General features: G+C 39.6%; 1 protein-coding gene across 2 annotated transcripts in view; it reads right to left on the reverse strand.

The window, feature by feature from the left end:
• sbf2 (SET binding factor 2) overlaps window positions 1-18,489 on the reverse strand; it is a 142,020-nt gene that overhangs the window by 65,478 nt on the left and 58,053 nt on the right. For both annotated transcript variants that reach the window (XM_061742990.1, XM_061742981.1), the window contains exons 7-16: window positions 14,271-14,403; window positions 12,122-12,230; window positions 11,520-11,633; window positions 11,273-11,350; window positions 10,831-10,944; window positions 9,865-9,993; window positions 8,895-8,993; window positions 8,556-8,760; window positions 8,315-8,424; window positions 7,504-7,653 (exon numbers count right to left, since the gene is read on the reverse strand). In XM_061742990.1, coding sequence (XP_061598974.1) covers window positions 7,504-7,653; window positions 8,315-8,424; window positions 8,556-8,760; window positions 8,895-8,993; window positions 9,865-9,993; window positions 10,831-10,944; window positions 11,273-11,350; window positions 11,520-11,633; window positions 12,122-12,230; window positions 14,271-14,403 — 1,241 coding nt within the window. The remainder of the gene's footprint in view (window positions 1-7,503; window positions 7,654-8,314; window positions 8,425-8,555; window positions 8,761-8,894; window positions 8,994-9,864; window positions 9,994-10,830; window positions 10,945-11,272; window positions 11,351-11,519; window positions 11,634-12,121; window positions 12,231-14,270; window positions 14,404-18,489) is intronic.

Genomic DNA, 18,489 nt, shown 5'->3' on the forward strand with positions numbered 1-18,489 from the left:
TGTCACTAGCGACGCTGGCGCGGGTTTCCGGGTTATAAAAACCCAATGTCAACAACATTTCAAAGTAGAGGGCCCCCCCTCTGCCCTAAGGGGCCGCCGCCTCCCTTCACGACGAGGCTCGACTCGCTCGAGGCTTTTATTTTGGCATTACGTGCTCTCTGTGCCTGCAGCTGAGGCCTGTAGCGGAGCCAGAGGGGGGGGCAAGGGGGCGGTCGCCCCAGGGCCCACACGTTCAGGGGGGCCCAATGAGAGGGCCCCGTTTTGTGTGATACGTTCATATATAATCGTAAAATTTGTAGGTTATAATAACGATAACATGTGCATTGTGCGGCCAGTGTAGGTTTACTTTACAACTGTCCTGAACGCATCAGGGCTGTGAGCCAACCTGATTGGCTGGAACTTAACTTGTTTCGTTTTTTATATTTGAACTAACTCGTCTTGTATGAGAGACTCATGGATCTATTATAAAACAACTGCGGCATTTTGGAGGGAACTTTGAAAGAGGAAAAATGGAGAAGAAAAAGCACCAGTCTGGATCGTTAAAAAGAAAGGTAAAAGAGAGAAAGGAGAGGCTAGTTGCTTCCTGTCCGCCGCTCTCCTCATATTTTGCAACGGCGCCGGTGGCTGATGAGGAGGCTAGTGTTAGCTGTAGCGCCCGTTACATTGTTTTCCACGTTACTTGGAATATTGTTCGAGCCGAGGATGATGTTCTGGAGTTCGGAGTCTGTGAATTGGTGCAGCGGCAACAAGCGCAGATACAGCAATCGGTGAGCACATAAATAATGATCAGAATGTTGTTATTGCCTTGACCACCTTAATGTACCTTGTGTTGTTGTCAACTGTAATAGACCGCCGAGTCTATTTGAATGCATATTGTGTGCAGTTGATACATTTTTAATAGGCTATGCGTTTTGTTGTGTTTAGACCGCCGTGTCTATTTTCTATTTATATATCTCATTAATGGCCTTATAGACAATTGTGTCTATATTCTATCTGAATAGATTGTGTAATTGTAGTTTACATTTTATGTTTTAAGTTATATTAAAGATGGTTTTGGCTCAGACCCTGTGAGTCACTGTCACACCAGCACCAAGGACAGCTCTCAGATTGACGGCTGTCAGGCTGCGTGGCGTGTGTGTGTGTGTGTGAACTGGTTTGTGGCTTTCTGAGGCACCTAGGCTTGCTTGGCTCAGTAAACGTGAGCATTTGTGTTGTTTGCTGGGTATGATGAGGTGTCCGTTATCTTTAAGTTGTTGAATAGTAAAATAATTATCATAAGGGCCCATTGAGAATGCTCCGCCCCCTCTGTGCTGAAACCCACGCTCTGCCACTGGCGGAGGCTAAAACAAAACAAAAAGGAGCACAGAAACGAAAAGATAGAAAAAGCCATTGTAATGGCACCTTAAGTTCTTTTATTGTAATTTTATTGAGTATGTCTTTGTATTGGGACTGAGTTGGGAATGTTTAATGTGAATTTTATTTATATGCTGCTATGTTGGTCAGTCATGTGTTTTTTCTTATTTATTGTATTTATTTATTTTGCCATTTTGTATAAAATACCAGTCTGAGATGGATGTTTGTTTAGCCCTATATGATGCAGTGAGTTGGAACTTGGAGGTCATTGGTATTTTGCTGAATGCAGCAATAAAATGAGGAGGATAATAATTATAATTGTTGTCATGACACTTTCTTTGGCTTTCTCGTTTCTCATTCAGTTTTTACTCCTTATATTGTCTAAAATTGAATAGGGGAATACACAGAGCTTTGCCCTGTTGCACTATTCACCACCCTGCAGTTATTATTATCCTGTGCTATGCATTCATCTGCTGATCTGGAATGGTCTTTTTTGTTATAATCATTGAAGCTGCTTGTGGCTGTCAATCTGTTTCTAAACGACTTAAAGTCATGCAAAGTTAACCGATCCGACCCGTAAGATCCCAAAAATTTTGCAGTTTAGGCCTCCGCTACGCAGGGGCCCCTTTGGGCTCAGAACCCATAAGGGATTACACCTGGCGACGCCCCTGACACCTGTATCATGTCGCAACTTAAAGAAAAGTCTCTTGGCTCCATGGCCGAAACCGAACAGGAAGTCGGCCATTTTGAACATTCTGAATTAATCGCGTAATTTTGGAGCAATTTATGCCATTCCTTCGAGAATTAATACGGCCCGAACCGTATCGTGAACCCAGATGTGTTATACATCAAAATGTGCGTCTCCATCCTGCGACTACCCGCATTACTTTTCTCTTTCAAAAGTGTTACCGTGGCGACGCTAGACGCCAAAAACCGCGCCCCCCTTCATCTGATTGGTCCATATTTTTATAGTTCCCCAAAAGTCACCAAATTTTGCATGCAAGGCAGGCCTGGCGATAAATTTGATATTTCATGGTTTGTATGAATGGGCTTGGCAAACTGGCTCAACAGCGCCCCCGGAAAACTTTGTGCCTCAAGCCCCACAATACGGTTTGACGTACATGCACGAAAATCGGTACACACCTGTATCATGTCGCAACTTAAAGAAAAGTCTCTTGGCGCCATGACCGAAACCGAACAGGAAGTCAGCCATTTTGAATTAATTGTGTAATTTTGGCGCAATTTATGCCATTCCTTCGGCAATTAATACGGCCCGAACCGTAACGTGCACCCAGATGTGTTATACATCAAAATGTGCGTCTCCATCCTGCGACTACCCGCATTACTTTTCTCTTTCAAAAGTGTTACCGTGGCGACGCTAGACGCCAAAACGCGCGCCTCCCCTTCATCTGATTGGTCCATATTTGATAGTTCTCCAAAAGTCACCAAATTTTGCATGCAAGCCAGGCCTGGCGATGAATTTCATGGTTTGCATTAATGGGCGTGGCCTAACAGCTCAACAGCGCCCCCTAGAATACTTTTCTCTGCCATAACTTTTGAATGGTTTGACATAAAGCGTCGTGAGTGGTGTCATGAGACTCGGTATTGAGTCCTTGACCATAATTGGTGAAAATTAGCCCCGCCCCTTCTTCTGATTGGTTGTCCCTATTTCCTGCTATAACATTTGAATGTTTTGACATAGAGAGTCGTGGGTGGTGTCATGGGACTTGGTATTGAGTCCTTGACCTTTATTGGGCTGAATTAGCCCGCCCCTTCTTCTGATTGGTCGTCCCTTTTTTCTGCTATAACTTTTGAATGGTTTGACATAGGAAGTCGTGGGTGGTGTCATTTCTGATATGCTTATGGGGGACGGTGGCCGTGAGTGCGAGGACCCGTTCATCGCTGCTTGCAGCTTTAATTATTTATTATGACTTGATTACGACATCTGAGAGAACACCACAAGCAATAAATCACATAGGAGGGTACAGCTGGATAAGTGCTGGTCAGACTTCTGTGAGTCCAGTTGGACACAGGTGCTGCCATGCCAGTGCTAGAATTTTTTTTTTTTCTCCACTCTCCCGTTGGCTTTGGTTTAATGGGCTGACATACCATCTGTGGCCATTTCCTTTGCCAAGATCACAAGCAAAGCAATGCAGTGATCTCCTCTTCATCCAGTGTTGCTGTGTTGTTCATTTATCCATTGTCCAACCAGCTGTTTTATTATACTATTACTAAATATTTAATTTTTTTTCCAACTCTGGCTCTGCATACTCCCCCCAACCGGTTACCTCCAGTATGATGCGCTCTCCTTGCATGGTGCGCGAGCGAGGTTCGTGCCCAACGCAGCTGGCTGTGAGTGCGAACAGACCTGAACGCAGGGTCAAACAAGTATATTCCAGCCTTTAGTCTCGAGAGTAGTCTTTCAGCGTCCCATTGCATTCTTGATGAAGGCTCTCAGTGTCCTGTTGAAGTTGTACAGTTCCAAGCATTCCAGTATCCACAAGCGTGGCATTGAGTTGTAGACTTTCTTGTAGTCGATCCAGGCAGTGCACAGATTGGTTTGCCGCATCTCGCAGTCCTGGCAACTGCCCTGTTGATTTCTCTGTCTTGCTCTGGGAAATTAATCTGGTCAGCTTTTAGATTCACTAACCACGGGGCATTGGTATTATGCATTGCCATATATATGGCTTCTTACCTGTAGTATTGATATTGTACTGCTGTGATGTATGTACACCAGCTGATTATATAATTATATATGTGTGTGTGTGTTTATATATATATATATATATATATATATATATATATATATATATATATATATACATACATACATACACACACACACACACACACACACACACACATACAGGACTGTCTCAGAAAATTTGAATATTCTGGGAATCTTAAACTGTAAGCCATAATCAGCAATATTAAAATAATAAAAGGCTTGCAATATTTCAGTTGATTTGTAATGAATCCAGAGGGTATGACATTTTTGTTTTTTGAATTGCATTACAGAAAATAAAGAACTTTATCACAATATTCTAATTTTCTGAGACAGTCCTGTATGTATGTATGTATGTATGTATGTATGTATGTATGTATGTATGTATGTATGTATGTATGTATGTATGTATGTATGTATGTATGTATGTATGTATGGTATTGTATTGTATGTATGTATGTATGTATGTATGTATGTATGTATGTATGTATGTATGTATGTATGTATGTATGTATGTATGTATGTATGTATGTATGTATGTATGTATGTATGTATGTATGTATGTATGTATGTATGTATGTATGTATTTATAAATTGTTTGAGAAAAATAGTTTTGAAACAAATCTACAAAAAAATACTCAAAAGATAAAATAAAATGAAAAACATAAAAAGGCCAACTCCATCTTATTATTCCCTATTAGGATGAGCCAAAGTTCACTCCACATCAAATCTCTTCTCCATATGTAAGGCTATTATTTTTTTTCCACGTGTCACTGTGAATCCCCTGGTTTTTCAGCAGCTTGCCAGAGGAAGTTGAGATTATTCTGTAAAACTTGGTGGTGGTTCAGGTAATGGTCACTGGCTTACTGTTCAACACCTACTACTGAAGCTTCTCATCCGTTAACATAGAATTTAACTTTGACATAAAAAAGATTAATTTACTTTCTCCTTGTGAGTACAGTGATATTTTATAATGAACTTTGCATAATTTGAGGATTCACATAAAGCTTAATATTTGACAGAGGAGGCTGTGCAATAATGATCATTCATTAGCCCCATTGCCACTTTTTTGCTTTTGAACAATCAGCCAGCCGGTGACAACAAATCAAATTCATCTCTGTCCCTGGAAATAAATGCTGTCAGATATGGCACGGAACAAAAAAAGGGAATTCATAGCTTTTATTTTAATGTCTCCCTGCCAGGAAAGACTCCTTTTGATTTTGTGCTTATGTCTAATTGCAGAGCAAATCACACGTCAAAGGGACTTGCATTTCCTTGGCGTGGGGAGGTAATGGAATTAAGTGGTTTTCCATTATTTGCAGAGAAAGAAGAATGACTGGAATCTGGAGTTGCTCCATAAAAACTGCACTCTGTGAGGACAGCTTAAAATTATTAAAAGCCCTGGAATGAGCCGATTCAGGGTAGTAAAATATAAGGAACTACCAATAAAGAACTGGCTGTTCTGGGTGAGTAAAGCTTCAGTGACTCTTTATGAGCTGCACGGAAACACTACTTATTCACTTTGACAAGTAGCTCAGGTATGGGGGCATTAAGAAGAGAAAAACATGAAATATGATAAAGAGTAGCTCCATTACAAGAGTATTGTAAAGGTTGAGAACTAATATTTTCAGATATTCATCCTATTTGTATCCAAGTGCTTTGATCCGTGTGCTGTGATTCATGTGTTGGAGATTTGCTCTTAAGAGTGTACCATTCAGGGAGTGGATTGCTTGAATTAATCATCACCACTTATTTACCAAGCTTTGCACTTGTACGTCAATGTTAATTACAGAACAAATGAATGAACGAACAAACAAACACTATGACTGTAAAGGTTCATCTTGACGTTGCTGTGACAGTTATTGCACAGAGGTTTCACAGGTGTTGCTCAACTCCTGTGGGAGCAAAAAGTTTAAAAAAAAAAAGGAAGAGATTTTCTATTTGTGTAAATTTACATGATAAGACAGAGGAACAAGTTATCACAATGACCGCTAAATCATTTTAAGTGACAGGAGGATATTTACGATAAGAGAGTCATGCAACACCTGCTGCACAAAAATAATTTTTTTTATACATCTGCTCGTTTTAATGGCCAAGCAATAAGTTGTCTTGTTGAGATTACAGTGTCAACATTTTCCCCCGCACCGTCCACAAATTAAAGTAGCCCCAACAAACCATTTTATATGATCTGAGCCAAGCGGCACATCTTTAACTGAACAGGTAAACAGGTTCAGATTAATATGATTCATGTTGTAGAAACAAGAAACAAGCTGAGCCTGCAGTGTTGGAAAATTACAGGTGAAATGAGCAAGTTGTGCCTGTGGTTTTAGATAAGTGCAGCAATAAGATGTCACTCACAGAACTGGAAACTCCCCATTAGTACTTTCCAGGAATTCCGACAACAGACTAATATCCGCGATTTGGAAAATCTTACCCATTATGTTTGTATTCAGAGTTTGAGCAACCATCCTGATCTGCTTCAGTACCACATTTCTTTTTGTTAAAGGATTTGAAATTACATAAAAAATCTTAAATAGGCTGTTTTGTGAGCAAAACAAAAATAGGGGACCTGGCGAGGATAAAAACACACATATCAGCATACAAGCACTTTATTACAGTTATTTATGTGTTATGCAACTGAAGGTGAAATAAAAGTTTTCTCCATTCTTTGCCTTTTAAACATAATCATTAAGTTTGCGTAGTTTATCTCAAAAATTGTTGGTTGACAATTATATGACGTGATTAAAATGATTCATAACACAAGTAAACATTTTGCATCAAGGACAACATCTTCACAGAGACAAAAAAGAGCAAATAAATATTGTGCTTGACAAACAGTTTTAACAGACTGAATGTCAAAGTCCCTAAGTTAATTTTCAAATAAACAAGCTTATAAATCAATAGAAGAAAAGAAGTGTCAGTCTTGAAAAGGGCTGAGATCCTCCCCTCAGGCCAGAGGTACAGGGGTGTAAAGTGCAGGACCGTCAGGACACACTGACATGTTTACTGTTATGCACTTTAACATGTAATAATTGCACATGTGTCATACTGTTTATCACCTGACAGTACATTGCAAATTCATGTATATAGCTTTAATTTACCTTTACTTTACTTATTCATAATCTTCATAATCGTAAATGTTTTATTGCCCTTTTTTTTGCATGTTATGTCCACCTATAATTTCCTTTTGTCAAATTATTGAATGTATATATTCATATTCAGGGCATTCAGTGTGGACAGCAAAGTAAGAATTTCATTGTACAGGGAAACCCACTTCCTTTCTGTACATATGACAATAAATGCTTTGAATTTGAATTTGGGTGCATCCTCATGGCTTCATAGTTTTGCTGCCTGTGTTGCCCATCCCTTTTCAGAACATGTGTATGATTGTTATTAGAGTTTTATGGATGTGTAAGACAATTTACCTGGAGGGCACAATTCATCATACGAACTATGTAGTCAAACTGCTGGTGGTCGAGTATGGCACGGTTCTGTTGGACATGCAGACTCAGTTCCTCAGTCAGACACTGACGGGCTGCTCTGCCTTTCAGCGCCCGCAGTGCAGCAGGCAGAGTCTGTTAAGATACAAATGAACAAAGTGTAAATAGAGTGACATAACCTTATAGAGAGAGCACAGATGTGTGCTGATTGACTTAAGTAACACTGTTAATCAGTCCAGTTCTACCTTTGTTGTCTTGCTGGATGGCTAATGGTAACTGACCATTTGGCAGGAATTACGGCCTTGTTAGGGGCTGAAAGGACATCTGGCATGCATTCTAACTCCATACACAGAAGTACAGGCCTTGATTATATAACTAGTATATGAAGCCTTTGGGATCCATGAACTAAATGGCTACCAAGCTATTCTGAACACACTGGATGCATATTGGGTAGAAACTTCACCTATGGCCGGGTGTAGGGCTTTCTGTGAGGAAAAATCTATGTACAGTGCAGATGCTTGTTGACAAAAACAAATGACAGAAAGTAATTAACCTCCATGTTAAAACATTAATAATAGCTCAGGAAGTTTGGTTGGAAGAGAGTGTTTGATCAGTCTATTCTTGTATCTTGGTGTCTGTATACCAGCTGGGAGAGATTAGGGGGATGCAGCTGAAGAGAGACTTGCAGCTCCCTAACAGCTTGCTGGAGAGCCGTTGCTAAGAGCACGGTCGCCTCTGGCAAATGAGCTTGTTTAATGGTTGATTAGCTCCCCTGATAAAAGGCAGTGTGCATCACCTTCTCAGTCTCCAAGGTCTTGTTGTCAAAGATGAAAGAAATGCAGCTCCTCACCACCTCAAGCCTGCGAGCGCTGTTAAAGACGGAGGTACTCTTACCCATAATGGACACTGGAAGAAAGATGGAGAAATTGTTGCAGTTGAAACACAAACGGAGGAAAAATAATTTGAACATAAACCCAGGAGACATGTAAAGGCTTTCAGAAAATCTTTGATTTAAAGCGGTTTACAATGGGTCATACCGACAGGTGGTCCGGCAGGTACCACGCACTTCTTCTCCGGTCGTGCAGATGGTGGTGTGCTGCTGTGTTTTGCTACACCCTCCTGTATCATATTCTCTACCGTCTCATCTTCTAGCAAAGGAAAGGGTACCTGGTGGACACGCAGGTGGGATCCCTCAGATGGCTTAGGGACTTTTTGGAATGCCATGTGGGGGTTCGGGTTCTCCTAGAGCCCACACACAAGGAAAGAAGATGGATAAATACTCTGCACAGTTGTACCTGTATACCAGATGTGAGCATGCTACTAGAGGAGCCCAACAAAGCAGAGAAAACTAAGTGGTTGTTTGCATGAAGCCTTACATTTCTGTACAGCTGCTCAGAGAGCTCCCTGATATGCTTCTGCAGCTTGGCAGGGCAGACCTCCTCTTCCTTAAAGCTGTCAAAGTCCAAGGCCACCAGCTAAAAATCATACAAGCAACAAAGAAAGCACAACACAAACACAATGCCCATTTTAAAAGGTGTTGGGTCAATGCAAACATGTTTTTACAGAATACAACAGTATATAAAACTTTGACCAGCTGTGATTACAGTTAAAATTTCTATGAAGGCTTGATAAGTAAAAGATAACTTACAATAGTTCTAAAAATCGTAAAATTAAGGATAATACATTTCTTTAACATTTAAGCAATAAAAATAACCTTTTAGATAATTTCTTTTTATAGTTGGGTATCATATATTGCTATTCTTCAAAAAATATTAATTAGGAAGCAGCACGACTTAAAAACCATAAAAGCTGTGAATCTTTCCGGGTTTTTTTTTCTCACCTCAAATTCTACTCCTCTTTCTACTCCATCACGCCTCCAACACTCCATTCATCCAGCCATTCATTCATTTGCAAACTAGTGATGGTGAATTTTGCAATGATACTGCAACAAAGTTTTCTTTCAGATGTCTCTTGGCTACTGCTGAATTTAGTAATCAGACTAACAACAGACATCAACTATTTCTTGTTCACTTATTAGCGCCAAGCCCACCCAGGACACTATAAACTTTAACAAACTACCTCACCCTGTCCACGCAGATATTTGCACTACAGCTCCTGCACCATATGTTTAGAGATTTTTATAGATTTCTATTTGAAGTCCTTTATTCATTTTTTTATTCTGTTTGTTTGACTGCACCAGGGAGAAGTCGCTTAATGTTTTATTGTACACTGTGTATAACGACAATAAAGCTTTCTGTTCCATTACCATAAAAAACCAACAAACATGTTTATACTCCATATTGTCTATCAATACCTACAAAGTGAAGGGCTTAAGTGGGGCAGTACCTCATCAAAGAGATCGCAGGCTCTGAAAGGTGGACCTCTCTCGGAGACAAAACCAGCGAAGGCCATGCCGTCCAAAACCTTGGTCAGGAAATCATTCTCGATGAGGCCTCGTTGGCCCAAGAAGGCAGTCTGGATAATGTCAGAATTAGAGCAGTTACAATCCCACACAGATGGGAGCAATGTAATCATGTTCATTTAGAGTTACTGCAGATTAAAAATCAAGTATAGTAATCACAGCAGTATTTTTGCAAAGGATCACAGATTTTTTTTTTTTTTTTTAAAGAAAAAAAAATCTCTGCAAGGGGCCTTTTATTGTTAAAAGCAAATTTAAGTTATTCAGCCTGTACAAAAAGGGAAATAAATCTAGTTATAAATAACTACGTGCAAACGAATTTAATTTACTTGCATAATTATTTGTGCTTGTGGGTTGAGGAGATAAAACACATTTCACTCAAGCTTTCCAGGCAAATAAGCAAAGCTTTTGTTTATAATGTGATCCATGTGGGGTACTTTGAGGATGATGTGCTCATGGGGTTACCACGGAGACATCGCAGACATGAACAAACAAAAATCTCGACACAAAACAAAAATGTAAAAACCTAATATGTTTCATATGGCACACTGCTGGCCTTTGCCCAAGGTTAGGGGTCTTTATGCGAAACTTGAATAAACAAAAGGACAGCATCAACAAAGAATCATGAAAACTCCATGACACATTTAAAACAACATGCATACTTGCACATGCACACACAAACATAAACATTATACATCACTGACAAGTTTATCGGTCAGGTCTTTATGTGTAATTCCACCCACACTGCTTGCTAAAACATTCTTGGCAGATTAAATGACCAATGTGTTTGCTGAAGAGAGATTGCTTAAGGAGTTTAACCTGAGGTCACATTGTGGAAAATTAGGTTCTTGCTAAATTTTACCTCTGGGAGTTCCATAATGTCATTCTCTTACCTTGTGAAAGTGAATAACAGGTTCAGAGTGGATGCGGATGAGCTGCAGGCAAGACCTGTAGCCCTGGAAGAGTTGTGCAAACAACCTGAGAAAGACAGCCCTCACCTCCTTGTCCTGGCACACATGCATGCACAAGCCCACAGACACACACACACACACACACACACACACACACACACACACACACACACACACACAAACAACAACAACATTACTCATCAAACAGTAATGCCACAAATGTAATCTGGTAAGTTAATTATGCAACATACATGTTGTTTTTGTCTTTAGGGTAATGGGTTACCGTCAGTTAGAGCCCTCACTCCACCACTGACCTTTTTCTGATAAAAAACTATTTCTGAGAAAGCCAGTCTGCCCTTTTCATCTCCCATCACTCCTTAAAATAAGACTTCATGAATAAAGGGAGGCTGTGATGCTCACTTACCAACAATTTGAGGTTGGAGGGTGCAGTACGAGGGGGAGGGAATGCATTGTCTGCTATCTCCAAATCAGGATGCAAAACCTGAGAAGATGATCATTTAACATATTCTTTGAAAATACTTGCATGAATGCAAAACAGAACAACAAGAGTAAACGTGAACAAATGTTGTGCATGATAACGGAGAAAATAAAACAGAACAACATCAGAAGTGTGGTACAATTCTCTAAAGTTAGTGAGTGAATGTGTTTACCGAGGAAAGAGCGGTCTGTGTTTGGTGTAACAGCGGTTCAGGGAGCTGGGACAAGTGGATGCACTCAGGGATCTTTATTGTTCCTCCATCCAGGTCAGCAATAATGACATCCAACTTATCAAAACACATTAAAATACTGATGTGAATCAAGATACTCATGAAACCTATAGCATAACTATCTTCACTTTTACTCAGTTTCGTTTTCCAGTAATACAATAAACAGTATATATATTTTTTATGTTAATCTTTCATTGTTTTTTCTTTTAATATCTATTAACACTTGAGCAGTATTGTCCGATTTCATTTTGCACTATCACCACATCAGGCAGTTTGATTGCAGCTAGAATAAAGCTGTGAGACACAATGTCTATGCCTATGATTCAAGTGAAAATGGCTAAATACATAATTTTCAATTTTAAGATCTAACAAAGGTGATTTTAAAAATCAAATACTTTTTAATAGAGGAAAGATCAAGTCTGAAGACATAACGCCTTTGATTTAAATTTTTTTTCTTTTCTTTTATTAAACTTTAAAAGTCTCCAGCGTTTATTAATCATTGTTAGGTGTCAGAAAGCTTTCAAGAATTCCCCAGGTGAACTCACCAGATCCTGGATTTCAGTCTGAAACATGGAGTGTACTCCGATGATGAAGGGAGTAGGAGAGCTCAATACCTCCAGCAGGCGTGAAGGTAGAATAGGGATGTATGGGTAACTAAATACACAAGAGGACATTAAAATGAGTGCATATTTATTAAGAGGACAGGTTAGGAAGGATTATGCAAAAGTGATAAACAGAATTTGAAATATACTTCCCTCCTGAAGAGTGGTTGTGTTTTACAGCACAATACCCAGAGACTAAAACAGACTTTTGTAAACTAATGACTGTGAATGCCATTTGAACATGAAATGCTGTTTTATCAATTTATTAATTCATATTCTAATAATTTAAAAGCTGTTGAAAATGTACACATCTTAATCTACCTGAAACTTTGACTGAGTGGCATGGACCAGATCTTATAAACTATTTCTCTGTTCAACATTATATATATCATGTCAAGTCTTACAGCATTTTCTCTCTCTCCCCGGAAGATAAACTAACTCGGATCAGTATACTGCAGCAGTCATCTTTATGACAGGAATGCATGTATTGAATTAGTAAGTTGTAAAAAGAAGAAAAAGAAACGTACATCTTATTTCATTTCTACAGTTTACTCATCAGAGCAATTTGGTGCTTTTTGGGTATCAAAATTAGTTAAAAACAGCCTCAAATGAGCATGATTCAATAATTTTTACAATCATTTTTAGCTGAAATTACTCAACTACTTCAGGTAATCATTTATTATATGATGGTAATAGTCTCTCACATCGCCCTCGCTTCTTGGCGATGTTGCTTCAGTTCATTGAGGTCTGCATGCATTTATGCACAGATCTCTTCAATCAGGCCGGGCTTTAACATGACGCTGAAAAACCCTCACCTTTTTCTTTTTCCGCTGTCTGGTTTTATTTTTAACTTTCCTCATGCAATCATTGTCCTGTTGCACGACCCAATTTCAGCAAAGCATTAACTCTCTTAGATTTAATTCTAAAATAGTATAAAGACGAGATCAAGGTTGATTCAATGACAGCAAAGTGCCCATGTTCAGTGGCTGCAAATTATGATCCATCCACTCCCATTCATGACAAGTGGGCTTGCTAGAACTACAAATATACTAATGGCATGGTATAATACTTAGGAGTATACAGGAGTAAAACTGGAGACTGCTCAGATTTGTCCATCAAGTGTAAGGTTAATGGTTTCAACCCGACCTCCAAGCATCAACCAGGTGAGAACCTGATGGTGCTTTGGTACATGTTAGGCAGCGAAACACCGTCTTCAGGGAAAAGCACTAACTCCAACCCACTTACCGGTATTTATATTTATATATATATATATATATATATATATATATATATATATATATATTAAAATGTGAGAGAGTCTAAGAAATACATGTGCGCTGTTCTCTGCATAGCACATAAAAACACCACCATGAAAAACACATCAAAGATTAACCATAGCTAGTTACTACTATTCACACATTCACTCGCACACACACCACTGGTATCTGAACTGCCAGGCATGTCACAACCTGTCATTGGGAGCAAGTGTCTTGCTCAAGGAGATTTCAGCATCTGGAGAGACCAAGATTGAACCAATAACCTTGTGCTTGTGATTAAATACCTGGGCCGCAATTAATGTAGATGAATGTCCCGACATGTTACACACACAAGAGTTACTAATGTTGCCGAAAGAGTTGATCAAAACATTAAGGAAAAAAGACTGCTATTCTATCGACCATCTATTCCATACCATAAATAAAAAGTACAAAAAATGTGTGGTGCTTTAAAGTTTAATGCAGCTAATAAAGTACTTTAGAAAGACTTTTAAAATGTTGTTTCAAAAGAAGGAGAATGATGCAATCCTCAGATGTAAAAGAAAAACAAGAAAGTATAGTATATACTATACAAGTTAAATGCAATGAGTGGATGAAACTTTTTGATTAACAGATACACGAGTTTAAAAAGTTTAAAGTTTGTAATCTTAAACGGTGAATACACCAACAGTGATGTTGGCCGTTTCTTAAAAGGAATAAAGTAAAAAGCAGAGTTAATTATCAGACAAACCACGAGACTTGGAAATCATAATAGTCAAACTGTTAGTGGAAAACCACATGACAACCTGCTGAATCTCCGGGGTCAAACTGCTGCTCACCTGTACTTTAGAGGAAACATGAGAGCTTCGAGGGCCCGACACGCCTCTCCAAGCCTCTGGTAGCTTGTGGAGTGAAACAAAACCTTGTGTTCTGTCAGGACCGCACAAAACAGGCTGAAAACATTTTGGATTCCTGGAATAGGAAAAAAACAACAGAAAAAAAGGTTTACACACCATTTCACACAATAACTGAAATAATAACATTTTTATCATCTTGGTTTCTCCATTTAAAGTTTTTCTTTGACCTTTGCCCACAAAAAAAGTCACATATAGCTATTCTTAGTGGACAACCATTAAGTTCAGTTTATGGTTAGGTTTACTTCTTTTATTATTAGGGCCCGAGCACTGACAATGCGAAGGCCCTATTGTATCTGTAGGAATTGTTCTCGTTCTCCTCGTTCTCGTTTTTCTTCCGACGAGATGAGGGCCTTTTTGCTCCCCTAAACGTGCCCCAAAAGTCACCAAATTTTGCACGCAAGCCAGGCCAGGCGAAAAATTTGATATTTAAAGCAGCACAATGCAACTTTCAGCTTTTGTTGAGTTTGGCGGCTCCTTTGGACAAAAGCGGTAGTGCTTTACCAGAAAGAACACTACATTTCCCATGAGCACCAGCGCGTACTGCGGGAAAGATCCTGTCCCCGTCGCGTGCATTTGTTTTGATATTGAATGAGAGGACGGACTTTCAAAACTACTTTTCTGTTTTCAGCGGTCGTTTGCAGGGTGGATAGCGAAGAGGTAATGTATCTATTTTTGGCTAAACAATATAATATGACGATGTTGAAAATCACTAAGTTCAACTTGGTTTTATTAGTGAAGTCACCCCCGCCCCCCTGTCCTGTTTCAGCGAGATAATGCGCCCTACAAACTCATACGCTAGTCCAACATACTTACTGACAAAATGAAAAAATACTTTATAACCGAATGCCCATTCCTTATATTTTGCAGATCAGCCCTGCACAACTTTACAGTTCTCAGGAAAAATACTAGAACCCAAGACAAATCCCCTGTATGTGAAAACATTCTAATTTTGATTCTTATTGAACATAGAACTCTACATTTACATTTGTATCATAACAATTCTGTCTCTCTTGTCGGACATCCCTCCTCGTCTTTCATCTCACGCCAGCGAGTGAACGCCGGGTCAATGTTTATTCTTGTCCGGGCATTTTTTTTTCTTTTTTTTTTGTCCGGGCATTTAGCTTGTTACTCTCCCACTTCCTTTTTTCACCTCCTCCGATAAAACTTTTATTTTCTTAGTTTTTTTCGCCGCTTCGGCCATGACACCAGCTCTGCGCTCCACGCTCCGCCCAGCTTTTGTCTCGACTACGAATGGGGAAGGAGGGGGAAGTGACGTATGCCGTAAAGCAGTCAAAGCCGTAAAAATGTGTAGTTTTTTAGTGTGGAAGGGTTCCTACCATGCACCTCAAAGTTACATAGTGCCAGTGAAGGCGATACAGACCCCCTAAGACCATGACAGAGGTGTCATTAAACCTGTTGTAAGTTGATGTACCATCACAATGACTCTGGAAATATTATATTGAGTTGGAAAAGTTACATTGTGCTGCTTTAATGGTTTGCATTAATGGGCGTGGCCTAATGGCTCAACAGCGACCCCCTAGAAAACTTTGTGCCTCAAGCCCCACAATACGGTTTGATGTACATGCACGAACATCGGTACACACCTGTATCATGTCGCAACTTAAAGAAAAGTCTCTTGGCGCCATGGCCGAAACCGAACAGGAAGTTGGCCATTTTGAATTAATCGTGTAATTTTGGCGCAATTTATGCCATTTCTTCGGCCGTTAATGCAGCTCGAACCGCAACGTGCACCCAAGTGTGTTATACAAATGTGCGTCTCCATCCTGCGACAACGCGCATTACTTTCCTCAGTCAAAAGCGTTACCATGGCGACGATAGACGCCAAAAAGCGCGCCCCCCCTTCATCTGATTGGTCCATATTTGATAGTTCTTACTTTCTGCCATAACTTTTGAATGGTTTGACATAAAGAGTCGTGGGTGGTGTCATCTGACTCGGTTTTGAGTCCTTCAACATAATTGGTGCAAATTAGCCCCGCCCCTTCTTCTGATTGGTCAATATTTGATAGATCCTATTTTCTGCTGTAACTTTTGAATGGTTTGACGTAAAGACTCGTGGGTGGTGTCATCGGACATGGTTTTGAGTCCTTGACCTTTATTGGTGAAAATTGCACACGGGAGGGCCCGTTCATCGCTGTTTGCAGCTTTAATTATAATTATAATTATAATTTCTTTGATTCTATAGTCAAAGATTTTTCTGGAAAACGTTGATTATGTGGTTGGTGCACCATAATCTGCCTTACAAACTATTTCAACAGGTTGCCAGCGTGACTTCCTTCCTCTTGGTACTGTGTCCATGTAGCATTTTCATGACATTCCCGTCATATGAGGGTTAACTGCACAGTTTAAGAAAGTTGCTAACTAGGCCCACTGGTGTAATGTGACCAAAATGTTTCAAATCATATCACTATCTTTAGATTTAATTTCTTGCCAGAAATTCCTACTCTGCTTTTGTTATTGCTGTCGTTACTACTCACAGATGTTGTGCTGTTTCTCTGTTTGGGTATACAGGGAATTTGTGTTGGACTATGACAGAGTGCATGTACAGTTTATAGCTTTCCTAACTGCAAAATTGGTTCATAAGTAAATACAAACAATGACTCCATGACTGTATCATCTTTTCGAGTGTGGGGATTGCAAATAAATGATTTATTTCAGAGTTTTCACTGAAGCCATTTCTTGGGAGAGATAATAAATAACCACAAGCCAAAGCCCCACAGGACTGGAGATAAATCAAGTCAACTGCAATGCTTCGACAGAAGGTAGTGCTCACTTTTGCTAGTTGTAACGAAAGATCACAACACTTACTCTGACAATCCAGAAGTGATTTTTAGTTAATGTTGTTTTATTTATTTTTACTTAAGAACAACTTTTGAGCAGTTAATGAGTTCATGTGCTGTTATGACATTAGCAAATGTGTTTTCTTGTTGAAAGTGTGACGATGTCTGGTTTTGAAAGTGGGCTTTGGTGAGACAGCTGCTCTCTTCTCTTACTGGAACTGCATTCCATCAAAGAAACCTTTACCAGAATGAAGTTCTGAGCCGTTGCTGCCTATTTTAACCCCGGTTAAGATACATTTTCAACACATTAAAAGGCACACTTGAACATTACTCTTTTGGCCCTAATTTTGTGTAATTGTCTTGATTGCTCAAGACTTAATCTAAAAGAAGATAGATGAGCTCTTAAGCTCAGCAAATGCAGAAGTTGAGAGTGAGAGTCATTGCAGAGAATTTTGCAAGTTACCCATTGCTACTCTATCCTCTTGGTTGAAGATGACAAAAATAACACCATTTCATATGCAAATGCTGCAACTTGTGTTTAACTCTGAACATAAACCCTTGGGGAAAAACATCTCTGAAAAACAAAGGAAATTACACACACTCATCATTTATAAAAATAAAAGGAAAAAAAAAATCAAATACCAATGCGAAAATCCTAAAGAGTTCTATGTTTACAGTTCCTGTTATTGTTTCCTATCAAGCAAATGACGGACCAATTCATCACACATTGGAGTGATAAGGAGAGAGGAACACTAGCAGACATATCCGTGCCACAGGGGGCGCTGGGTCTGGATGTTTGGCAGCCTGAGCCAAGAGCTTCAGTGATAAACAGGAAATGGGAGCCTCAACAAAAATCTGGGATTTGAAAAAGAATAGGCTTGTCAAACTAGAGCCAAATGACGAAATTTTGATGGCATCTTTCTCCATCAAGAAAACAAAATGACATTACTGAGGAGTTGAGGCTCAGGTTTCGGACATGCACTGAAGTTTAGGTGACTGCTTATCTTATGGAAACAGCACTGCACTTCCGAGCCATAAAAAAAAGAGAAGAAAAAAAAAAGTGACAGCAACAGCCCCCGGTGAAAGAAGAAAACAAAGGCAACAAACAATAAACAGGGCTGTTGATGGGCGGTTATGTCTCGACTCTGGGGGGGGTTATACTTCCTGTGCAGCGTGACATGTTTAACAGGCATTCCTCTCTGGTGACTCTGTGACCTGCGCACACAGAATCATATGCCAACCTGTCTGACTGCACAAGCATCCTTTTATGGACATAAGGATGACCAAATAGGTGGAGGTGGAATGGTTGCTCTCTGCTCAGATTACTTATATTCTCTTTTTGG

The sequence above is a fragment of the Cololabis saira genome, chromosome 2 (assembly GCF_033807715.1).
Source record: "Cololabis saira isolate AMF1-May2022 chromosome 2, fColSai1.1, whole genome shotgun sequence".
In the NCBI taxonomy this organism is placed as follows: Eukaryota; Metazoa; Chordata; class Actinopteri; order Beloniformes; family Belonidae; genus Cololabis; species Cololabis saira.